We start from the raw sequence: 24,208 nt of genomic DNA on the forward strand, positions 1-24,208 counted from the left end.
TGCTAGTGCTGGGGGACATTTTGATCCCGAATTGGCGAAACAGACGAGCTCGATTGCAGGCCCGGCGACGCTTGGCGAGCAGGGGCATGCAAGTGGGGAAACCCTGCCTCGGCCATTGTAGTGATAGTCGCAGGTGCTGATTTAAGAGAAGGACCATCGTTTTCTAGAATAATAGAAGTCGATATTGAGAGACCACGCCTGGCACCACTGGAACGTACCCGGGCTGATGATGATTGGTGATCATCGTTAAGGTAACTACCCGGTGCAGGGCTAATGATCCTGGAGTCCGGATAGGCAATTTGACGATAATCCCCGGGATCGCCAGTGCTATGCTCACCTTCGTCGGTGTCAGATGCAGGACTGGACTCGCGACTCCAATCATCTTCCGGGAGCTCGTTGCGCATTCCTGAAATTTTCATGTAATTGTACGCTGCAATGCTGCTGATAGTGACGACCAAACCGGTCACATTGACGGTTGTGAGCTTATCGTGGAAGATAATGCCCGCGGCGCTGATTGTGACTACTTCCTTGAAGATACCGCAAATACTGAGGGTAACAACCGAGGAGCGCTTTAGAAGCGCGAACTCGGATGAAATCATGCAGAATGCAAGTACTCCAGGGAAAATCAGAAGGAACGAACCAAATAGGTTCCCATGTTTGCTGGCGAGCGCGAGGTATCCTTGGTAAATCTCACGAGGACCCTCAATAGATAGCGCGATGGTGATGAGTGAAAGGAACATGATAGGAGTCAGGAGAAAGAGAGTTGAGAATGGATTGGAAGTAGCCGGGTGGCGAAGCAGCAGAATTTGTGTCAGACCCCATCGGAAGCCCGAAAAGAACGCGGAGGCAATGACAAGTGCGAAGCCCAGCGCATTGAAAGCTGTCTCTCCAGCGACCATCATCACGACACCTACTGTCATGGTGGCAATGATGATGATTAATTTTGTCGAAGGTGTTTCGAGACGGAAAAGGAAGGCGAATAACAGGACGAAGGCAAGTGCAGACGATTTGCACATGGTTAAAAAAGTCAGAGAGATGAACTTCAAGGACATGTTTCCGAGACCAACGTCAAGCGACGTTGCTGCACCGCACGGAACGAGGCGAGTGAAGTAGAATAATCTGGAAACGAGGGGTTGTGGTTCCTCGGGGCCATCGATGGGAGATGTAGCCGCAGACCCTACCGGTCGTCGCGGACGGAGCGATGGAAAGATCCAGAGTATTATAGAGGAGAGAGAGAATTGGACAACCATGTGTAAGCTCGTTGTGAAAAGAGGGAAAGGGAAGACGACATCATTCTCGGAGAACATCCATTTGTTGTACTGCAAACATGACAGTTGTTAGTTTCCTTCTTGACTTCCAAATATACTGGAAAGAACCACTCACTATTGAAATGGACAGTGAGAAGAGATACCATAGCAAGATCAGCCCGCCGTTGATTAACAGCTTCTTGACCACATTTCTGTCCGACAGAATCTCACGAATAGTACCATGGCTCTTGACGTCCGCGATTCTAGCATCCAACTTGCGGCGCTGCTTTCGCCGTCGACGTCGCTGGCGTTTTTGATGTGTTGTGAGTCCGGTTTCCTCGTCATATTGGTCATCATCCGAACTCATCGGGTCCAACTCCAGAGTCTCTGCAGCGGATAAGACATCGGACGCATCGGTATCCTCTTCGGCGGTCAGAGGTTCTTGTTCTTCGCGTTTGTGACTTCCCCCGTCTCCATGCGACCAGAGTGTGTCATTGCGCTCTGTCGAAATCGGTTGTGAGGCTCGCCCTGTCCCGGTAACCATGGAGCTTCGCCGACGGTGGTGGGCGCCGTCGGAGAGCCCCATTTTAATGACTGGGACAGTTACGAGGTATAAAATGAAAGAGAGGAATCGAGATGTATCTCCATTAACGTGGGAATAAAGTGTGTCACACGACAGTACACGAGGGCGAAAAGCCTCGGGGGGGTAGGGGAGTATTGCTGACAAAGAAACAAAGAGGGGAGGATCCGAAGGGAAGAAGTTAATTTGAAAGGAAGATCCAAGTGAGAGCTCAAACCAAAAGGAAAATAGAATGAAAAGGAATGAAAATGAGGGAAATGGCCAAAAGTGAAGTCCACAGGGAAATTCAGAGGAATGGCAAAAATCGAGAAAGTGAAGGGCGGTGATGTTTCTCTTTTCGCTCTTCTTCTCCTTTCTCGCTCCTTTCCCTCCTTTCCTTCAACAACAATTCCTCTCATTGGTTACACTTTCTATATCGGTCTCCACTGCCCGGTCGATCCGGGGTCAAGGGGGGAAAAAGAATATCGAGATGGATTTGGATATTTCAGATATTTCGATTATTTCCGATATTTCCGATCTTGACTGCTTCGAGTGGTCTGAGTGGTCGGAGAGCTCTGAGAGATCTTCTCTGGTTTCGATTCTCATTAGTGGACCGAAACCTCCGGCCTTGACTTGCGAGCTGTGAATGAAAGCCCAACATCCACAAACACTTCACTTGCCGCGGTGGCCTCGGATTGACATAGTTCGTTGGTGACGGGAAAGGCTGGGCTTTCAGTCTCAATATGAGTCTCTTTGAGAAACGGCAATCGGTCTCTCGTCGAGCTCATCAAGTTTGTCTCCTATGAAAAAGAAGAAGCCCTAATCCACCCAGCATAGCCATGACCTCAGATTCAACCATTATCATCATCATGTCGTGTCTCGGGAATAATATATGTCGGAGGATGCGGATCGCAAGTGACAACGGGGGGCATTGCATCTACCTCTGCTTTCATCTTCTTCATCTTCATCTTATTCTCTTCCATCTTCTTTAGGTTGATGCTGCAAAACAGCATTTGATCTTCATCAAAAACTTCACCAGTCTTCTGAACTTGCATCAGATCTCTTAGATATTTCGCTCGCATTGCCATCATGACTGAACCTGCGTACAATGCCATTGAGGACTATGGCCTGGTCGGGGACATGCACACCTGTGCCCTGGTCAGCAAGGCCGGTAGTTTGGATTACATGTGCTGGCCAGTCTTTGACTCTCCTACCGTTTTCTGTCGTCTGCTGGACAACCAGAAAGGAGGCTTCTTCGCCGTGAAGCCCTACAAGACGGTAGTAGATGCTCACAGCAAGCAGCGGTATCTTCCATACTCGAACCTGCTTGAAACCAGGTGGACTGATGAGGATGGCGTCGCGACGCTGCTGGACTACTTTCCTGTCACACCTAAAAAGACGGCGCAGTCGTCCCGGTTGTTGTCAGGATACTGTCCTTGCAATGAACCGGGAACCAATCGCTTCAAGTCAGGACTGCAGCACTCGGGCCTGATCAGAAAGCTGGAGTGTAGCCGTGGCTCAATGGAATTGAAAGTGGAGTTATTCCCTGCTTTTAATTATGCACGAGACTCGCACAATACCCGTGCAAAGCTAGAAGACGACTTGGACAAGCACCGGCTGCAGACTGTCCACTTCGAGAGTGAGACAGAGCGGCTGCAACTCGAGATCTTTGCCGATTCACGGGAGCCAGATAAGCTTGGTTTCCCCTCGGCGTCTTTGAAACTGGAAGAACGAGAGGGCCTCCGTGGCCGCGGATTGGTGGCCTGGATCCGTTTGTCGGCGGGCCAGACCCTTCATCTGGTGTTGCATAGTCCCGAGAAGGCTGTCCCCAGCTCGGCCACCATGGCAGCCTACCTCGCGCGAATGGAGGAGGAAACTTCCGACTATTGGACCGATTGGACACGCAAGTGTGCCTTCCGTGGTCATTACCGAGAGACAGTCGAGCGCAGTCTCCTAATTCTGAAGCTGTTGACCTACAAACCCACGGGTGCAATTGTCGCTGCGCCCACGTTCTCGCTTCCCGAAAATGTTGGAGGCTCCAGAAACTGGGATTATCGATATTCCTGGGTCCGTGACACAGCCTTCACGCTATATGTCTTTCTCAAAATGGGCTACAGCGAAGAAGCGGAAGCGTATGTCAACTTCATCTTCGAGCGGGTTTTCCCGCATGCTTGCCAAGATCAGGAACCCAACAGCAAAAGGCCCTTCTTGCCGCTGATGTTCACTATCCGAGGTGAGTACGACATTCCCGAGATGGAATTGGACCACCTCGATGGGTACAAAGGCAGCAAACCTGTTCGCATTGGCAATGCTGCCGTTTTCCACACGCAGCTGGACATCTACGGTGAATTGTTGGACAGTATCTACCTGTGTAACAAGCACGGAAACCCCATCACCTATGACCAATGGAACGCTATCCGGCGAATGATTAACTATGTCATCGGTGTTCGGAACCAGAAGGATATGTCCATTTGGGAATCGCGTGGTCAGATCCAAAACTTTATCTATTCGAAGATTATGATGTGGGTAGCCCTGGATCGTGGAATCCGCCTTGCGGAGAAGCGTGCTAGCCTACCATGCCCGGATCGCTTTGAATGGATCCGGGTCCGTGACGAGATGTACGACGAAATCATGACCAAAGGGTACAACGAAGAGCGTGGTCATTTCTGCCAGAGTTATGAGAGTCGCGAGGTCTTGGATGCGTCCATCTTGATTGCACCCTTGGTATTCTTCGTAGCGCCCAATGATCCGCGGTTCATCAGCACGCTGAAGAAGATTTTGCAAAGCCCCGAGAAGGAGGGTCTGTCCAGCGCCAAGATGGTGTTCCGATATGACCACAAGAAAGCCAACGACGGTAGGTATCGCTTGTCTATTAGAACTCTACAACAAGTGCTGATACTCGCGTTTCACAGGTATGACAGGGGGTGAGGGTGCCTTCATCATGGTAACCTTCTGGCTTGTCGAAGCCATGGCTCGTGTAGGTTCTATGGAACTACCTAAAAAAGCAACACTGAACTATGCTAACCTGAACTGAATCTGGAAATACAGGCTGCCAAATATGATGTGGCCATTCCAAACATCTGGAAACTCGCACTTGCGCACTTCGATAACATCCTGTCCTACGCGAATCACCTGGGCATGTTTTCTGAAGAAGTGGCCATTTCTGGTGAGCAGATGGGCAACTCTCCACAGGCCTTCAGCCACCTGGCTTGTATTAGCGCTGCAATCAATCTGGGAAGAAGTGGACGAATCGGCGAATAGAGTCATCTCTCTCAGTGGCAACAACGATAGACTAACTATAATACTGTTGTTTTTGAACCCCAAAATTTGTTTGATGCAATTCTATAATTTTCTGCTTACAGATAGAAAAAAAATACAACTTTGTGCCTTTTTGTCCAACACTCCGTACATATGTAGGCAATGTAGGCAATGTAGCAAATATAGATCATCGGCCTAGGCCAGCCTGGAGGTGAAGACAAATGCTTACATAATGGACTAGATGATCACACGGGAGCTCCAGGGCCGGTGGCTACCCCAGATTCTCTTTGTTCATCATCTTTGACTGTCTTTGTTCAAGACAAACATATCCAAACAAAGGAACTGCTAGGGTGCTGTTATCTTCAGCTTCTAGCTGGAGATGTTCTTCGCCACCGACCCTTTGTGCCTTATTACCTCCGTGAGCGCGTACAGGGATCCCCACCTGTCTAATGGCAGGCGCCAGCTTGGATTGGGCTGATAAGCCTAACGCCGATTTTGCCTTGTCATCGGATGAAGAGGAATTTGTTTCCAGCCCAAGCACTGCTTCAAGGGAGCTTGAAGGCCCTGCCAAGCAAAATTTGACGCTGGCTTTGGGGAAGTTGCACTTGGAGCAAGAGGACTTGAATCAATCCTCTGGACAGGACTCGACTCCAACAACACCCCACATGGAAGGCCTAATTCAAACCCCCCCAGAACTTGAAATGGCCAAAAAGCCTCTGCAGCTACTGGACTTACCTTTGGATATTTTAAAGGAGATTATCAAAGAGGTAACACTGGTCTTCCCCGCAGATCATGAATAGATAGCTTACAGTTCTGGTGTACCATAGGTGACCCATACGACTGATCTGACCTCGCTCGCTCTTACATGCTCCTCTCTTCATTTCTTAGCCATTCCGCACATGTACTCCCGTTTCGACATCGTCTGGCCCGAGTCGCTGAACCCATCAACGGATGACTACTCGGGGGTGGACGCTCTGTCTTATGGTTTGTCCACATTGGTCATGGGCGAGGATGTATTTAATCAGCCGGCGCTGTTTCAATCTGACAAGGTCAAAAATAGCTGCGTGAATTGCGGTTGCAATAAGCCTCATCCTCAGCCCGACCCGGACCCTGGGGACAACGGAGATCGCCTCCGGTCGCGACGAGGCAATCATTATGCACAGTATACCCGCACATTCTCTATTGGAAATGGCCCGCTCAGTTGGGTACAAGAATACTCGGTGACCAAAGAAGTGGGCAAGATGCTAGGGACGCTAGTCGCTTTAGCAGTTGCACGGATGGTGAATCTCGAAGCCTTCGTTTGGGACATGCCGACTGGAGTGGTACGTGAAATTTGGCTCGCGCTTGCGTCGTTGGCAGATAGACCAGGACACGATTGTCGCCTGGAGCGCATTTGGGTGCGCTGGCATGACAATTCGGAGAATGCTCTACGCAGTTCATCGGCGGCGGCAACGAGGCTCTTTCAGAAATACAAACACGTGGAACATCCCTCCTTGTCAGTACTACCTCCACTCAAGAATGTGACTGTTCTTGACATAGATGAACCCGCTTATGTGGAAGAACTGGCAATTCTCATTGAGCGGTCACGTTTCCGTCTGTCCGAACTCCGCATTGGTATTGCCGAAAAGGCCCATATGAGTCCGTGGCTGTTGTGTGGGAAGGACTCTGATGGCTCAACGAATTGGCCTAGAGCTGATGGTGTACTTGGCATCTTATCGCGGCGGCACCTTGACAAAAAACAGGATAATGCTATAGTTTCCTCCCTTGAAGATAAATCGATGCCCTCTGACGAATCGATAAACAAGTCACTAAAATCTACCGAAATTGCGGCTCCATTGACTCCAAATAGCGAGGAGCAGCCTCCCAGCACCACCAAGGACAAGAAGTCCCCACCAAGCTCTGGTTTGTCCAACCGGAGCGCCCGCTCACAGCCACCTCCCTACAAATCCGACTATGAGATACTTCATCTCAAAGTACTCGAGCTAGAACGCGTACCTCTTTCTGTGCCAACCCTACTGCCAGCCGTTGACTGGACTGGATTGACTACTCTCACTATCATGCGATGCGATGATCATGAAAAGCTCTGGAGGGCTCTCCGTCGGAAGTATGCTCCTCCTGCGACGCCGGCAAAACGCCCACATGATGCAGAGCGTCGAACAAACGCCAGCTCAGTTGAATATCCACTAAATTTGAAACATATTCGCACGGACACTGTTTCGCCTTATCTTATACTGTTCATCAAAGATGCGCTGGCTCCGAATACCCTGGAGAGTGTGTATTTGCATGAAGCCCCAGGTCATGAATCTGCTGTGCATATCGACGCTATTTACAAGCACATTCTGCGAAAGCACAGGCGGAGTCTGCGAAAGGTGTTGATTGACGCCACTGACCGTATAATCGGCGCTGGATATTCAGGCATACGATGGCACAAGTGGATGTTCACCCACGATATGGTATCATTTGTCACAAGTGGAAAGATGCCGCAGCTGAAAGAGCTGGGAATAGCGATGCATTATCGCGATTGGGTAAGAAAACGATCACCAGCATTGGATACTTTGATCACACCTGGGGGCTTGTGCTTGTGCTAATGATGATTCTGCAGCATTTCTTCCTCCAGAGATTGCCAAACATGCCCCAGCTTCATGCTTTGTATCTACCACACATTCATCATAGTGTCCATCGGGACTTGAAAGAGCTTGCGCTGCAAGTCTTGGACATCGTCAGCATACGTCCAGATTTGAAGATCGCCTACATTGGTCTCCACATCAAATGCTACCAAATCCTTGAAGCAAGACATGACGATAACCCACTAGATTTCGACGACAACCCCGCGATTGAACATTCCCCGGAGCTTAGTGAAGATGAGGATGAAGGGTGGGCCAACCCCAATCACGATTCTGAAGGAGACAGCGATGATTCCGACGATGCCTCGGGGGCAGCTGACACAGACCTCCTTTCCAGTGACCCGGACGACTACGACACTGAACCTGACGAAGAACAGGGTGATTCGCGGATTCGTTACCGGCTACAGGAGATTCTATTCTACGACGAGAAGGTATCAATTTTCAAGGCGCGTCATGGTGTTTTATGATCTCATCTTGGCTTGCATTCTATATCAGGAGTTGTCCGGACCATTTGCGGCGTTTAAAGGGGTACAGAGAGTTTGCACCTACGAACAGGAGATACCATGGCTTTTTAGCTTAGCACTAAGGTTATTTGTTAACCTCGGAATGACACGTTATTTTGAGTTAAGGTTGTGCTGAGTGGGCCACTCTAAGTGGGTCAAAGTGGTACATAGCGGATTCCAATAAATCGGGTGTAGTACATCGTCAAATTAGAAATACACTTTGCTAAGTTCGTTTCGCTGGGACTTTCGCTCTTGGTTCGTGATAGCGTTTCTTCGTGCAAAAAATCCTCCATCGCGAAAAGAATGGTAAGTCACATGACATGGACTGAATTATCTTGGCTTCTCAATATTGACGCTTGTACTTTTCTCTTAGGAGAGAGCTAAACAAGTGTGGCTCCTCGGGGAATCATATCAACTTAGCGAATTGGATGGCCTTGTGCCGGCCATAGTTCATTCAAATTTCTGCCCTATCAACTTTCGATGGTAGGATGGTGGCTTACCATGGTGGCAACGAGCAACTGGAAATTAATTCCGGACAGGGAGCCCGAGAAACGCTGCAACTACATTGGCGCTGTTCACTTCCTAGCAACACGGCCAGCTATGACCGGTCTCGAAAATGTTGTCACATTTCGATGATTTCGAGGCGGACAGACCCCCACATATCAGAACATTTTGGCAGTCTCGCAACAGTCGTTACCGAAGTACTTCATCAACATAGGATCAGAGGTTCCCCCGGACTTTTCAGCTTTCGCGGATGTCGGCTCGGGTCTTCGCCACGCTGGGCAAGTACCGGGTTGATAATCAATTATTTGCTCACTCATGCAAGTCATAATATCGTAGAATTTCCTTATTTATGCTAAGGTAAAACCATGGGTATCTGAGAGAGAGCGCTAGTGTTCAATTGTTATATACATGGCGGGACAGATTCGTTCATGCAAACTCCCGGTGTGCGTTCTCATACTGGGCACGAATCAGCTCGTTCTCGATCACACGTCTCTTAGCCTTTTCTTCTTCGCTAGAATTGTCTTTGAACACATGGTCCATCTGCTCGAGGGTTCGGCCCTTGGTTTCTGGCACAAAGAAGTAAGTCCACATTCCGGCGAGTAAGCAAAAGACGGCGAAGAAGATGTAAGCACCGTAGCCGGTGTCTTGGACGAGAGGCGGGGTGATGAGACCCTACAGAGATAATCAGTATGCTTGACACACCGAGCGACCGAATAATGGTAGCGAGAAACTTACAATGATGAAGTTGTTGAGCCAGTTGGAGCAAGTTGAAAGCGCAACGCCCTTAGCACGAAGGGAAGAAGGGAAGATTTCTAGAACTGTCAGATTGATGCTTGTCTAACACCATAAGAGAATAAAGATACGTACCGGAAGGCAGTGCCCACGGGATAGGACCCCAGGAAGCTCCGAAGGCAAGCATATAAAAGAGTAGGAAGGCCACACTGGTCCACCCTTCTGCTTTGTGGGACGGCCAATCATCCGAGTAAATTCCAACCAACGCAGCAATAACAATGTGTGATATGGCCATCAGGGCTGCGCCACCTAGAAGCAACTTGCGACGACCGACGACGTCCATAGTCCAGATACTGGTAGTGACACCCACCAACTGTACAACGTTGAGAACGCCGGACATGATAAGTTGCATGCTTGTGTCGAGACCCATCGTGGCAAAGAGAGTTGGGGAGTAGTAAATAAGAGCGTTGATACCGATGAACTATCCATATGATTAGCATGTGTCGGTTATCTCCACGTACATAGAACTCACCTGTTGGAAGAATCCGAGTCCGACACCGATGTGGGTACGACGCCAGCAGCCCTTTTTGAAGCAATCGGCCCACGACGAAATCTCCTGCAGAATGGAGTTCTTTGTGCCACCACCTTGTAACTCTGGATGCTTTTCCCGGTTCATTTGCTGGTGGAAGCGCACTTCGGCCTGGATATCCATAAGCTCCTGACGAACGCGTCTGTCGGAAGGTGGCAGGCAACGAAGTCTGCACAGACTGTCGAGAGCTTCCTCATCGCGACCCTTTGAAGCTAGCCAGCGAGGCGAGAACGGAAGAGCGTATACACCGGCAGCGAGGATAAAGCCCGGGATCATTTGGAGCAGGAAAGGAAGACGCCAGGCCCATTCACCGTCCATGTATCGTGTGGCATAGGTAATCCAAAAGGCAATGACAATTCCGAGGACGATACACCATTCTTCCATAACCAAGAGGGTACCACGACATTCGGGGGGACCTAATAGGAGAGACCGGAATAAGTATTCATGTCATATGTGTGTGAGGAAGGGGAAAAAAAAGAAATCACATACTGATTTCGGAGATGTACAATGGTGCAACCATCGACAACATTCCGATTCCGAGGCCACCTATCAGCCGGGCCACCGTCAACATGGGATAACTGATGGCAGCAGTCTGAAGGACAGAGCCAACAGTAAAGATAGCAACAGCGACGAGAATCGAATACCGCCGCGAGATCTTATCCGCAATCCAGCCCTGATTGAGAGCACCAATCAAAGCGCCCAGCTCAATCATGGCCGTCAACAATCCCTTCGCAAATCCCGAGCCCGGGTTATGCTCATCTATCCGCGGGAATTCCGTCAGGAACTGGTCCATGACCAGAATCACCGACACAACACCTTGATCATAACCAAAAAGTAAACCACCTAGCGTTGAGCAGGCGGCACACAAGACCACGAATGGGCTGGCAACCAGACCGCGCAGACCGGGTGGGCCATAGGGCTCGCGGTCTGAGTTAATGTCGTCGGCATGGTGAGAGAAGCCCTCTACCACTGGTTCATCGGATAGATCTTTCTTAGGAATATCATCAGTCATTTTGAATGGAAACTGGAAGAAACTTGAAGAAACTTGAAGGTTATGTTTCTTTGAAGCGGAAGAACGCTCTGCTATTCAAACTCTACCCGGAGGCATTCCGGCGATATTTATACCCATTTCCCCCAATAACCTAACCGGGGTAGTGTACAAGGTCGGTTCCCTCCGTATATCGGGACCTATAGGAAGTCTGGGGGGGTCCCCGGTCCAAAAGGCCAATGAGACAAAGGCGTGATAACCAAGTTGGGGTAGATGACGGAGTGCTAGACGGTTCGGCCAGCGGGTTTGGGGAAGATCGGCGCTATAGGATTGTGGGGAAAACACGGAGAAGAGAAATAATAGCACGTCGTCAATTGGTGGCGGCTATTGGCATGGTACAAGGACGCTTGTCTTCCTCTGAGCCTATACTCGGCCTTTGACAGATAGACTTCTCTCAGCCCCAGAACCATTCTTGGGCTTGGCCAGACCGAGACATCTTGCATACGGAATCGGCATAGACCAAGGAGTCATAGGGCATACTCCGTACAGCCGATTTGCTCTAGGTCCTGTTCTATTAGATTGATAAGCTTATACAGTCTTTCGTATTCGTGTCTATAGGTATAGCTAGTTCATACACACTCGGGCATTCAACCAAAGATCGCCATCACCTATCACATGGAATGTTCTGGACAATACCAGCATCGAAGGTATACCGTATAACCGAGCCCTAACACCCTCGGGCCGGACATCACTCGGAAAGTCAAGTGACTTGTGAGCCGATCTTATCCCGTGATGGTAGTTAGTGTCGTGTGAGACAGTAAGACATAGGCATGATAGGATCCTTTGGATGAATCGCGACACTAGGTATAATAGTAGAATCCCTGTGATACCTTGTCAATATCAAACCAGATACCCCACGGGGAAAAAAAGAGGAGAACAGGCTTTCCAACATCTACAATCTAGCTCTTTTTGATAGAAAATCGGAATTCGTTGTCCACTTTCCAACCTGAGCGGTGTCCATTGCGGTAACCATTTTCCCCCCTGCGGATTCCAGTTCCCGACTTCTCCCCCGCCACTCCCAACCTGCAACCTTCGGACTTCCCACTTCACTTTGAAATCATGGCTTCCTTCATGGAAGACCTGTGGTCGAGCATCTTTACCCCAGGACCCACTCCAACCCTTTTGATTGCGACCAACGTCACTTTCGCCGCACTCCAGCTTATCTTCCTTGTCCTCCTCTTAGCCACCTACAGCCTCCATTTCGTCGCCCTGTCCATCATCAGCGGTGGACTATGGTGGTCCATCAACTGGTTCGCTGCCGAGGTTCGACTGGCCCAGCAGGCGCAGGAAGCGGAGAAAGAAAAACAAGGGTCGGAGGGTGACGCGAAAACGCGGAAGAGTCCCGCTGTAAGAGAAAGCGCCGACAGCGAAACTGAAACCGAAGTCCTTGTCGCTAGGAAGACAGACGATAAGTCTGCTCCTGTCGCGACTGGGAGTGCAACGTCCGGGTTGATGCCCACGGCGCGCGATCCTAAGAAGCGGCTCAGCACTGGGGATGGGTCGGGCTATGGGAGCACTGATAGCGAGTGGGAGAAGGTTGATGATACTCAATCTTGAGTGATATGTGGTACTCAAGGATACACACTTGCTTCGGGATATTTACACTCGCCTCGGTGGAACACTGTTGCACACTGCACGCTCACCCAGGCCCCGGACATCTCGACGAATACGTAGGACGCGTTCATGGTGATACAATCCAGTGTCGACCTTCCGTGTACCTTGGCTGGGATTTGGATTTGATTTTGGATTTGATTATGGATTTGGATTCGTATATACGCAATGCCCTCTTGTCTGTTTGTTTCGGAGCGATACCCCATACTATGTAGATGGTGCAATTTACAGCAGCTCGTGCTTGGTTTTGATTTTGCTAGGAGCGTGATATCCTTCTTCTCTCTGAACACATTCATTAACAATAACATTCAAAACATCCCATCCACTCGTACTTCATACAAAACAAAGTAAACAGAACCGGTGGAGCTGAATCTTTAGAAAGCATCCACGTGACCTTCCCCCAGCCAAACAATGAAATCCGTCGCAACATAACATAGGCAACCATCACCATCGAACACGATCGCAGCAGCAACCAGACACACTAGCTGCATCCCACCATGTCCGATGTCCCTTGATCAAAATGCTCTCCACCGTACCCCTCAATGTGGGACGTAGGCGCGTCTGCGGCTCCGTCTTCTCCCCCGCGGCTCTCGAAGCTCATCCGTCGAACACGACCGCGGATTCCCAACGCGAACAGACACCAGTCGCATCCTTCCGAGAATCAACCGATTCCTCGTCAACCTTCAAAACAGACTCGCAATCAACCTCATTCGCGACGATTGGGGGATTGACGGACGCTGCATCCCCAGAGGAAGACACATTAAACCAGGCGCGGCAGACGGTAAAAGAGTTTCTATCTGTGCCCAACCTGGGCTTTGAATTGCTTTACAGCTTCCGGAATACCGATGGAAGTCAGGCGTTGAAAGAATGGAACCGGCTCAGCCCTCCGTCGAAGGAGACGACCGAGGCTTTGGAGTATCTTATGCGAACCTCTCCATGGACATTGTTCGAATGGTACGGGAATGATATTCGAAGGCATTTTCTAGTCAATTTCCGGACTGGCCTGTCTAAGGTATGGACGTTATATGTCGTTTTGAATTCAATTGGTCTGTCTGTGCTAACGGTCTTATAGATGTTAAATTCCACGGGGGAAGAAGACCTGCTCCGAACAATCGTGGACTGCTTACAGCTTGCGCGTCAAATTTATCTCGCTCCCGTCGTGCACTATCTACTTCCGTTAATAGCTACTCACCACCAAGGAGGAGGGCAATTGGCTCAACTACAGCGTGCCTTTCATACAGTAGTTCAATACAGCCTACCATGGAAGAAGATTTCACCGCTTCTGGCCAGAGAGCTTACGCGAGATGCCGCGGTTATCTTAGGCATCGATGCCCTGGACGAAGATTCCGATGCGGACAGAATGAGTCTCGATGGAACGGAGATGGAAAGAGCATACTCTGTCTCGTACAAAGAGTGGAGGCAAGAATCACCCGAAGCCCAACTACACATGATGGTCGAGGGTGAAGATGACTGTGTGACCTTTACACGGGATCGGCTCTTGGCGTTTCTCGACGGCTTGCAGCTTGTCGGACTTGGTGGTGACCAGGCCCAGAAGGTGTTCGCCAATGTGATGAACATCATGATGGGAGACTTCATTCGTGCTGCATATGCCGGCGAATGGCAGTCGCCTTCAACTGCGCCACAGCACTTGGAGCAATGGGTTGAAAATGTCTATGCACGGCTCGCTGCGCAGGTTCTAGCCATCATCCATTCTGATCCCGCTGGAACCCAATCCGGGGCCATGGAAGTGAGCTTGAGGGACGTGGAGAAGTGGCGAGCAATGGGTATCGCTCGGCTGGGCAAGCTTCGAGTCAGCGAGCTTTTCGACGTGGTTGTTGATTGGCCCGTAAGCGGCGGGGCGGTGGAGGATCTGCGACGCTTCACAAACAACTCGTCTGGAGCACGCATGTATGTGACGCATTTCTTTTCTATTAACTTGCTCCAGCGTTTGTTGCATCCCGGTGCTTCTACAGTCGAGATTTTGCAGGTTTACATCTCAATCATTCGAGCATTCCATATTTTGGACCCCAAGGGTGTTCTACTAGATCGCATCGCTCGACCGATCCGGCGGTACTTGAGAGACCGCGATGACACCGTCAAGGTGATTGTTAGTGGTCTATTGGCGGACCCCGCGACAGCCGACGGACCGACAGCTACCGGCGACAACTTGGCAGAACTGGCGGCAGAGCTAAGCAAGGTCCACCAGCATTCTATGCAAAACAACAGGAGCGAGCTAGACTATGACGATTTATACTGGTTGCCCGATCCAGTTGATGCCGCTCCCGACTACAGGAAATCGAAGAGTGCAGATGTCATTGACAGTCTTGTTAGCTTATTCGACTCCAAGGAGACCTTTGTGAAGGAAATGCAGACTCTCCTCGCAGACCGCCTCATCCAAAAACGCCAGAACTACGACCAAGAAATTACAGTACTAGAGCTCCTGAAGATCCGATTCGGCGATTCGGCACTACAGGCATGCGAGGTGATGCTGAAAGATATTTCCGACTCGCGGCGTCTCGACCTCACCGTGCGGAATGACCAGATATTGTCTGGATATCGTAAGCAAGCAGGTGTCGGAAAACTCCACGCCAAGGTTCTGTCACGCTTCTTCTGGCCGGAGTTCCAAGAGCAAGAATTCAAGGTCCCCGACGAAATCACCAAACTGCAAGAGCGGTACGCGACCTGCTTCGAAAAGCGCAAGGATTCGCGCAAGCTCAAATGGCGCAACGGCCTGGGTCAGGTCACCGTCGAGCTAGAGCTAGAGAACCACACTTTCACAGACGAAGTGACAACCTGGCAAGCAACCGTAATCTATGCCTTCCAGTCTGACTCGAGCGAACCCGCCACAAGAACAATTCCGGAACTCGCCGAGGAGCTCGAAATGACAGTTCCCCTAGTACGCAGTGCCTGTCTCTTCTGGGTTAGCAAGCGCATTCTCACTGAAGTACACCGCGACACCTTCCGCGTGTTGGAAATCCTCCCCACGGAAGACGAGGAACACCATGCGCACGGAACGGGCGACTATAGCGACGGCTCAGACAGCGAAGCAGGCGACACGGCCAATGCAGCGGCAGCCGCCGAAGCAGCAGCCGCCGCCGCAGCGAAGGAATCCACCGAGGCAGCTGCCATGGAGAAAATGAATGTGCATTGGCAGTTTATCGTAGGCATGCTCACGAATCAAGGGCCTATGGCTCTGAATCGTATTGTCATGATGCTGAAGATAGCTGTTCCTGGCGGGTTCCCGTTCAGCAACGAGGAGTTGCGCGAGTTTTTGAGTGGTATGGTTTCGAAGGGCAAATTGGAGATTGTAAACGGGGGGAATTATAAGATCGTTCATTAACATGGGCAACGGGGCGTCGCATGCGAGCTTTTTTATCTTTGGCGTTGCTGGAACCGATGTACGGAATACCCATTAAAGAATACATGTATGATTTACGAGTGATAGATTACCTCAATTAGGTAGATCCAAGCCGTGGAGTATCTAGTCTTTCTCTAACGCGCCCCTTTTTCTTGTCTACATGCAACATGTTAGTGAAGTTACTGTTCTGGCATGAGATATATATAGACGAGCCCCACCACCTCCCCGCCTACACAAACCCCACCAAAGCCCAATCCCAAACATCTCAGAGAAGGAAGAAAAAGAAGAAAAAGGTATCATTTCAAATCTATAAGCCACGACCTAACCAAAGCGAGCATCATTCCGCATCCAAAAGCGCAACAGGAACCTGATTATCAACCTGGATGCCACCGCGCTTCTTCTCATCACTATCCCAGAAGGGCAACTTCCAGCCACCCTCACTCTCAGGCGTCGCCAGCCAAAGACGCATAAGGTGGCGGCGGGGGGCAGGAGGCGCGTGATCGGTGTACTCAGTGCGGGCATGCAGGACGTGCGCATTCGACAAGAACTGAATATCACCAATATCGAGAATCATGTGCAGCGACAGGCGCACGCAGGTTGCTTCCAGCACGCGCAGGGCTTCTTGCTGAGCTTCTGACAGCGGGGGGATGATTCCTGCGTCGCTGAAGCGGGTGAGGGAGCGGACGTAGTACGGGTCCCATCTGTTTCTATTGTTAGATGCTGAAATATTGATATGGGATATGGGTGGGGGGAGAACTTACTTTGTGTAGACACGGCCGTTCTCGCCGGGCTCGAGGTACACCACGCTGGTGCGAATGTACTCGTCCTGTCCCTTGCTTGTCTCGCCCTTGCGGTCGAAGTACCAGATTGGCTCTGTGAGGGTCTTGAGAACGTCTGGGCGTTCTGCGGCGAGGGTGTTGTAGACGGAGTGGGAGGAGACGAGGTCTGATTCGCCGCCCTCGAGGGCCTTGGCGATGCAGAGGAGACCGACGATGTCGCAGTCGTCAGCGTGGAAGTATTGGCTAGTTAGGGATTAGTTGATTGTTCGTTTCTTGTTGCGCATTCACTAGAGAAACTCACCGAGCATTGGTGCGGTAGATGCGCACTTTGTCGATCTGGGTGGAGTCCTCGCCGAGATCCTTGACGTGGCCAAGGACGTGGCCGCGGCTGTTCTGGCTAACGAAGTAGCCGAGATATGTGCCGAGACCCATGTATGCCACGGCGGACTTGTGGTTGCCCCATTTCTGGACAGGGAAGCCCTTGAAGAGGATGAAGCCCTTGCCGTCGATGAGGTCTGCGCGCAGGTCGTGCAGGTAGGCGGCGAGAGTGGGGAGTTCGAAGTTGGTCTATTGAAGTATGATTAGTTCTGGGTTTCTAGTTTCCTAGATGTGAATTGTTCTCACCTTTGAGATTCCGGTCAGCGGGGTCTTGGATGCGATGAAAGCATCCGATGCCTTGCTCAGCTCATCGATCTGGGCCTCGGTGAAGACATGTGTCCATTTTTCTGGGTGCTCGCGGTATTCCTCAGCCTTCCACACTGTTGGGCCGGTGATTTCTTTAGGGAACTTTTCGAAGGGGACGAGCTGGTCGTATAGCGGGGGATGTTGGCCAGTGGTCTTCAATCCATCTGGGAACAAATCCCACGAGATGGGCCCCTTGAGATCATGAGGGGCAGTTGGGAGAGGGGAGATAGCAGCGGGAGCCATTATGAATGATTTTTAGAGAGGAGGTATGTTGTACAGATGAAGCACTAAATGAAGGGCCATTGGTTTTTATTTATATTCTGTCACTTCTATTGTCGACGGTGAGCAATGTAGTGGATTATATGGCGTGACGAGATCAGATAATTGCTCTTGTATAACAAAACGAGTGCGGCCACCAAAGAAGTGAAGCTGATTGGGGGTGGAAGAGCCGATATGGCGCAATTTGCGGGGTAGGATGTTGTGATGGCAGTGGGGGATCACGAATTTGGCTTCAAGATATTTTCGAGATAGGTTTATTGACGAGAATGGGAAGATAGACAGGATGTAGAAAGACTTGAATGTGCGAAATTACTAGTTGTGAAGTCGCGATATAGTACTTGACGTTGAAACAAGGTCACGGTACCTGGGGAGTCTAGGATCTACTTATTCACCACCATAGTACATATTCGATATACATGCACATCTCTGACATCCACTTGCGCAGCCAGTCAGAGTCTCGGCCGATAGACTAGGCCGCTAGACTAAGCTTATCCATTGTCTTCTAGCACAACATATTCTGACCACAGCCGATCGTACCGACAATCGTGCATGCGCCGGGTGGTCGGGTTGTTCCCAGAGAGGAAGTGCTCTAGACAGATCTATTATCCTTGTAGCTCATGCAATGCATGCAGAGAATCTATCGGGCGAGAGGTTTGAGTTCTACCGTTTTACCTTAAATATAGTTGGTCTTAGGGCTTCGGAGAGCACATGGTAATCCGTTCCTTGATTTTAACTCGCAAGGTTCGAATGTTGCAATTGATAAAGCACGCTGTGCCCCTGAATATATCTCGAAATTCTTTCATTCTTATATACATCTAGCCTTCGAACTTTGCATATGGTGCTTGCTCTCGTGCTTCTTGATTTGATACCTATCAATGGTCTTTGGATACACGATTTCATCTTTTGCCTTCTTTCCTTTTTGCGATATTCTCCCAGCTTTCCATTTCCGAATAAACAATGACTTTGATCTCTTTTGATGTCAGTCTTGCTATTCTTCATCAGCTTTCTGCAGACAAGGATTGGCTTTCCTATTTGGGATGCCCCACCAGATTACTCAAATCCTTATCGGGCGTGGGGACACGAACGCCCTTTGATATCGAAGTTTTCATTTTTGTGTATTTGTAGAGTTATACATTCCTTTCGTTTAGCACATACCTCCATTTGAATAGATACCCAAGCCCATGGCCCAACGCATGATTCACGTGGCCGCGCTAGACGCCGACATTCCATGCCTCTCAGTATACAAAGCGCGGGGTCTATATAGCTCGCACTTCCGCGTCCTTCTGCAAGCAGCTGCCGAACGCCTGAATAAGAACCCAGAAACCCTCCGGAACGGACCTCTCGCCATCCATATAACCGCCTTCGATGCCGTAGGCGGGTCTCTGCCTCCTCTGGAAACCCTACGAACCAAACCTCAGTCGCCAGCCGAGCTTCACGCCGGACCACTGAGTCCAATAGACGCAATCTTAATCACGGGCTCAGCAGCCTCGGCTTATGAAGACCAGCCCTGGATCCATGCAATGCAATCCTTCATCCGAACAGTGCACACCCACTACCCCAACATAAAGCTCTTCGGCTCCTGTTTCGGGCACCAGATAATTGCGCAAGCCCTCCTCAGCAATATCGCCAACCCCATCCACTCACCAATATCAACATTCCACGTCGAGCACTCCCCAGCCGGCTTCGAAATGGGCATCCAGCCCATCACCCTCCAGCCCTCCTTTACCGCGCACTTCCCGCCTCTCGCACGCGCCACAGCTCAGCACCCATTCCGCATCCAGCTGATTCACGGCGACGCGGTGGTGCCGACACCCGAGGCCGAAGCTGCCGCGGACGATGCGGGAGTCGCGCTGCCGGAACCGTGGTCCAGTATCGGGAATAGTGCGCAGTGCGCTATCCAGGGTCTTTATAACCCCGGCCGAGTCCTGACGTACCAGGGGCACTTTGAATTAGATACTTTTGCCACTGGGGAACTTGCGCAGGAGTTTGGACGTCGTGCGGGGTGGTCGGCGGCTGTTGTGGGAGGGTATCTGGAGCAGATTTATCGTTCGCGCATTCCTGGGTTTGAGGATGATGATGATTCTAAGGCTGCTGCTGAGGCGGTTTTGTTGTTCTTTGCTGGGGAGGATGTGGATTCTATGTGTGGTATTGATACTGGGATGATTACGCCTCCGCTGGATTGATTGCCTTTTTTACGGTCGGGTAGACATGAAGAGTAATGGTATTTGGCGTTATTAGCTATATATTTCTATCAGTTGTTGGGTATTGTGTCCGAGCTGGTTTCGTTTCGGCGTTTCGGCGGGCGAGTTTGTTCAGGGTAATCCCTTGAAGGCAAACCGTGCGCCAAGGGTTTCAGATGATACTGAGCATAGGACACGAATAGGAGTTACGAGTTACAATAATAGTTCGTCAGCTCTCAGCCCCTTAGTGACGACATACTAGGTTACCGTGATCGTGTTGGACCCTGCATGGCTGACACGCAGCTGGTATGCTGGTCTGCAGGAAGGGATTAATGCGGTCTGAACAAGGCTGGAAATCGAATTACGCGATACAATGGTCATAGTTCTTAGATCCGAGATCTCGGATGGAATTAAGGGTAGTACAATGGAATATAACAATAAGCTGCATGAAGCTAAAGGCGCCTTACATGAAATCTAGGCGATACCGATAAGTTACATTGTCCAGAACAAAGTCGCCCGAAGTCGACTCGCAAGCTCTCCACTTTGTCATTTTAAGTGGAGCGTGACATGCTTGACATTTCTAGTGTATGGATAGATAGTGCAGTCTGATAACAGCCTTATTACATTATTCTTCCGTATGCTCAATATAGTTACTACTACTATTAGTATTCGATATTGCTCATACAATGTACCTCGTACGGCATACCAAAACCTCGAACTGGAAATCTCAGACTTTTCTGTTGATCCCCTGCACGGCCACCCAGAACCGGGATGGCGTGGGAGTTGCACCAATGAGAATGAAGGTAATTGGAGAGTCGGTGGGGACTGGGGGCCAATCATGCTGCTTTTGGATGCTCTTCATCGGCATTTTGTTATACAGGGTATTGGTAAGGTACTGGTATTGGTGTTTGGTATTTGGTATTTAGGCAGGTAATCTAGAAAGCTATGCCTCTAGAGTTAAGAATAAATGGGGGTCAGAGCTGACAGATACTTGGAAGATCTGGGAATCGGATACTCGAGAGAGATATACAATATAGTGAATGGCTACATGTACCTAGGTATGTATTCAAGCATACTCATATTTCAGGTAGGGCATAAGAAGTCACGCGCTCTACCCCTTCCATTGCTCTATCGCATGATGTTCCCCAATATTGGTCGACCCAAGTATAAAATTAGAAATAACATAATACAACCATGGAAATCTCCAATAATACCATACGTAACATTACGCTGTAACGTGGCGCTAGTTCGCCACCCGGAGCTTCCCTCCCTTCTGGAATGAAGCTCAGGAGCTGGGGAGAGCTTCAGAGGGGCCGCTGATAGCGCCTATCGCGACATATTTCGGTTTCTTTCCTTTTGCCCGGGTTGCGCATTAGAACAGCGCTAGATATGTGTTTATTTTATGAATAGTCCGAATAAAAAAATCGACATTCATAGATGTCACATAACAAAATTTATAAATTCAATGATATTCGCTAAGAGCTTCGGTGTTCCACCGGGGTTTCCGACGAACCGTGCTAATCGGTTGTATTTAAATACCAGTTCTGTACGATACCGTATCCTTTTTTTTTTTCTTTCATTTTTCACTCCTTTTCCTTGTTAATTTCCTCGTTAATTTCCTTTTCATTTCCTTTCATTTCCTTTGTATATCGTTGAATTCCACTTTAACAAGTAAATAAGCTAAATTCCAAGAATGGGGGTTTTCTTTACCAGGGAAGCTCAAAGCTGCACGCCCCTCTTTTGGTTATCGATACTCGATAGGCACGATAGCCAGGTATTCGAGCTCACAACTACAGAACTATACCACCAGAAGTAGAGAGGGAAGCTATTCCGGACGAGAATTAATAGCAGAATTGGAATCCAACGACAGATCCCAAATATTCACCCAATCGAAGAAGCACGGAGTAAAAAATAGAATAAGGCGAACTCTGCGTAATTACCCGTAATACCCCCAGTGACTCTCCCACAACTAGCCCTCGAAGTACTCTCTGAATGTACTCCGTATGAGCCGCCCTCTCGTCCTTTTCCTTTTTTTTACCCTTTTCCAATTCTTCCCTTCTTCTTCTCTACACACAGAGCATGTTGAACTGCATTTCCCTTTCTTGTTCATATCAACCCTGTCTGTGCTTGGCTGCCCTCTTTATTCGCCCCTCCTTTTTTTATCTCAACTCCCGGGATCTCGGATGATCATATGCACCATGCCTCCTCGAAGCTCACTGACCAGCTCGTTCTCGGTAACCGATGCCAATAATGAGGTGGTCTGTCCCTTGAAGAACAATGATAGTTCCAATTGTCGCAAGCGATGTCTCGGTGTGAGTACTCGCCCCCAAGCCCCACCTATCACCGGCGTGCGAGAGCTATACCCGTGCAACTCGGGAGTTCCAACTTGAACTAATCCGGTTGGTGCTCTAGGAAAAACGCTATCGCTCCATGCAGGAGCACATTCGACGTGCGCACCCGAACCACTACATCCCGAAGCTCCCGGCTACCGAGGAGAGCTTCCTGATGATGGTGAACACCCCGCTCGAGCAACGGGTGCAGCTGTCACCTCCCGAACCCGCTCAACCTCGTCGACCTCATGGTCAGTTTTTGTTTTTTGTTTTTTTTGTGTCTTGATTGCCTTGCTTGGTCGCTACACGTACTGACGGCTATGCACAGATGTGGCGCCGGAAAGAGACATCTATGTGGCGGACGGCTCCCCGCCTACCCCTCGAGCTCTGGATGAACCCCACCCAGCTGCGGCCACGGCGGCGGTGGCTTTGGCACAACTGCATCACCATAGACTGGCCTCGGATTGGGATACAGACATGGTTTGTCGCTCCGGGCTGTTGTGGGCTTCGACCCCTGAGTCTCTCCACAGTGGCACTGACCTGCATTTCCCCAGGATACCCATTCGGATACCGACTTGAGTCATCCTCGCATGCGCGGGGCTATTGAACTTCCCCCACTCCGCGACCATTTCAAGCAGGAATCCCTTCCGCCGTTTACGCCTCGTCCGCGCGAGCTTCTCCCGTCCATCCTCAATCACTCCCCGCCTGGTCGCTCATCCACATTACCGCCGATCCAGCGGAGAGACAAATTTTGCCGCCCGCGCAAATCTTCCATCACCCAATCGGCCCGGAAACCTAAGCAGGATCGCCCCAAGTCAAAGGAATTCGGCCGGCGACCAAGCCTCGGTGACCGCAAAGCCCTTTCGGCAGAGCCGCAAACCGCGGCCTGGGCGCAAGGCAAGCGCTGGGAGGACTTGATTGAAGCGGCGACGTCGGCAACCGAAGTAGACGATGAGCCATATTCAGAGGTGAGTTTTGATGCAATTCTGGAAAATTTTCTGGGTACTGATGCGCCAGTTCAGGCTGGTCGGTCTCCAACGATTGCCCCACTACTTTCCAGCGTGACTTCTGCCCCCTCTGGGGTGAAAAATCGGTCCTCGCTACCACCCGCTTTCCAATCCACAGGATTGCCTCCGATCTCTTCACATAGGCCATTCCCACCGCATTCATACGCCGCCTCGCCTTTGCACAAATCATTGACCCCACCACCATACGAGAATCACCGCAGCCGTGAGAGCGACTTGGAACCATTCCCATCTATTGAATCATCGCTCGATTCCATGTCTTCAGCATCGGGTAGAAATTTTGCATCATCGGTTTCGGGAGTCGCGCCGTCCATAAACTCTGATTCTAGCCCAGTTATGAATCTTATCCCGTCCTTGTCCCAGCGCCAACATCACCGATTTTCCAACCCTACTCCGGCGTCTTTCCGCAACAAGGAGGTTCAGGTGTTTTGCGCTCAGTGCAAACGACCCTCGGCACTGAATGAGTGCTATGCTTGTACGGAGTGCATATGTGGCGTTTGCCGCGACTGCGTGGGCATGTTCATTTCAAGTCCGCCCGCTTCATTCCGAACCCCGGGGAATGGACCATTAAATAATGCCTCACAAGGACCGACAAGCTACCCTGGTCCTCGTGGGTGTCCTCGCTGTCGAACGGTGGGAGGCAAATGGAAGGCTTTCCAAATCGACATCAAGTGAACGACTTCATTAAGACAGCCTACATTTTTGGCATTACGCATTTTACGACTGATGTTTGGTACACGTTCATTCTTATATTGTTATTTATTCTTCATTCCATCGGCATTTCCGGTTTTCTGGGTTTCTTTTTTTTTTTTTTTTTTTTTTTAAATTATAGGGCAGTAAATTAAAACAACAGAAGGTTTGAGGAGTTTGTTTTATTTTTAAGGCCAGGGTTTTTTGG

The 24,208-nt window shown here is 50.1% G+C and overlaps 10 protein-coding genes across 10 annotated transcripts; 7 read left to right on the plus strand and 3 right to left on the minus strand.

The window, feature by feature from the left end:
• Positions 1–2: 2 nt before the first annotated feature.
• LCP9604111_9163 (putative nucleotide-sugar transporter) lies at positions 3–1,833 on the minus strand (the record flags this gene model as incomplete). The annotated part of the gene is made up of 2 exons (XM_039077387.1): positions 3–1,319; positions 1,384–1,833. 2 exons carry the CDS (start codon positions 1,831–1,833, stop codon positions 3–5), a joined length of 1,767 nt encoding a protein of 588 aa, XP_038924880.1.
• Positions 1,834–2,895: 1,062 nt separating this feature from the next.
• Positions 2,896–5,067, plus strand: LCP9604111_9164 (glycoside hydrolase family 15 protein; the record flags this gene model as incomplete). The annotated part of the gene is made up of 3 exons (XM_039077388.1): positions 2,896–4,660; positions 4,719–4,783; positions 4,855–5,067. The coding sequence occupies 3 exons, from the start codon at positions 2,896–2,898 to the stop codon at positions 5,065–5,067; spliced, it is 2,043 nt and encodes a 680-aa protein (XP_038924881.1).
• Positions 5,068–5,513: 446 nt separating this feature from the next.
• LCP9604111_9165 (uncharacterized protein) lies at positions 5,514–8,155 on the plus strand (the record flags this gene model as incomplete). The annotated part of the gene is made up of 3 exons (XM_039077389.1): positions 5,514–5,831; positions 5,892–7,589; positions 7,667–8,155. The coding sequence occupies 3 exons, from the start codon at positions 5,514–5,516 to the stop codon at positions 8,153–8,155; spliced, it is 2,505 nt and encodes an 834-aa protein (XP_038924882.1).
• Positions 8,156–8,494: 339 nt separating this feature from the next.
• Positions 8,495–8,827, plus strand: LCP9604111_9166 (uncharacterized protein; the record flags this gene model as incomplete). The annotated part of the gene is made up of 3 exons (XM_039077390.1): positions 8,495–8,497; positions 8,565–8,674; positions 8,731–8,827. 3 exons carry the CDS (start codon positions 8,495–8,497, stop codon positions 8,825–8,827), a joined length of 210 nt encoding a protein of 69 aa, XP_038924883.1.
• Positions 8,828–9,121: 294 nt separating this feature from the next.
• On the minus strand, positions 9,122–11,028 carry LCP9604111_9167 (sugar porter family MFS transporter; the record flags this gene model as incomplete). The annotated part of the gene is made up of 5 exons (XM_039077391.1): positions 9,122–9,367; positions 9,431–9,507; positions 9,563–9,908; positions 9,960–10,432; positions 10,506–11,028. 5 exons carry the CDS (start codon positions 11,026–11,028, stop codon positions 9,122–9,124), a joined length of 1,665 nt encoding a protein of 554 aa, XP_038924884.1.
• A 1,095-nt stretch (positions 11,029–12,123) lies between these two features.
• LCP9604111_9168 (V-type ATPase assembly factor PKR1) lies at positions 12,124–12,621 on the plus strand (the record flags this gene model as incomplete). Its single annotated transcript, XM_039077392.1, has 1 exon — positions 12,124–12,621. The coding sequence occupies one exon, from the start codon at positions 12,124–12,126 to the stop codon at positions 12,619–12,621; it is 498 nt and encodes a 165-aa protein (XP_038924885.1).
• Positions 12,622–13,195: 574 nt separating this feature from the next.
• Positions 13,196–16,015, plus strand: LCP9604111_9169 (anaphase promoting complex subunit 2; the record flags this gene model as incomplete). The annotated part of the gene is made up of 2 exons (XM_039077393.1): positions 13,196–13,687; positions 13,748–16,015. The coding sequence occupies 2 exons, from the start codon at positions 13,196–13,198 to the stop codon at positions 16,013–16,015; spliced, it is 2,760 nt and encodes a 919-aa protein (XP_038924886.1).
• A 355-nt stretch (positions 16,016–16,370) lies between these two features.
• Positions 16,371–17,739, minus strand: LCP9604111_9170 (TauD/TfdA family dioxygenase; the record flags this gene model as incomplete). Its single annotated transcript, XM_039077395.1, has 4 exons — positions 16,371–16,734; positions 16,795–17,055; positions 17,114–17,379; positions 17,437–17,739. The coding sequence occupies 4 exons, from the start codon at positions 17,737–17,739 to the stop codon at positions 16,371–16,373; spliced, it is 1,194 nt and encodes a 397-aa protein (XP_038924887.1).
• Positions 17,740–18,956: 1,217 nt separating this feature from the next.
• On the plus strand, positions 18,957–19,958 carry LCP9604111_9171 (type 1 glutamine amidotransferase; the record flags this gene model as incomplete). The annotated part of the gene is made up of 1 exon (XM_039077396.1): positions 18,957–19,958. The coding sequence occupies one exon, from the start codon at positions 18,957–18,959 to the stop codon at positions 19,956–19,958; it is 1,002 nt and encodes a 333-aa protein (XP_038924888.1).
• Positions 19,959–22,153: 2,195 nt separating this feature from the next.
• Positions 22,154–23,985, plus strand: rfeD (uncharacterized protein; the record flags this gene model as incomplete). Its single annotated transcript, XM_039077397.1, has 5 exons — positions 22,154–22,267; positions 22,368–22,536; positions 22,614–22,765; positions 22,840–23,253; positions 23,308–23,985. The coding sequence occupies 5 exons, from the start codon at positions 22,154–22,156 to the stop codon at positions 23,983–23,985; spliced, it is 1,527 nt and encodes a 508-aa protein (XP_038924889.1).
• Positions 23,986–24,208: the final 223 nt, after the last annotated feature.

The sequence above is a fragment of the Penicillium roqueforti genome (assembly GCF_015533775.1).
Source record: "Penicillium roqueforti strain LCP96 04111 chromosome Unknown scaffold_42, whole genome shotgun sequence".
In the NCBI taxonomy this organism is placed as follows: Eukaryota; Fungi; Ascomycota; class Eurotiomycetes; order Eurotiales; family Aspergillaceae; genus Penicillium; species Penicillium roqueforti.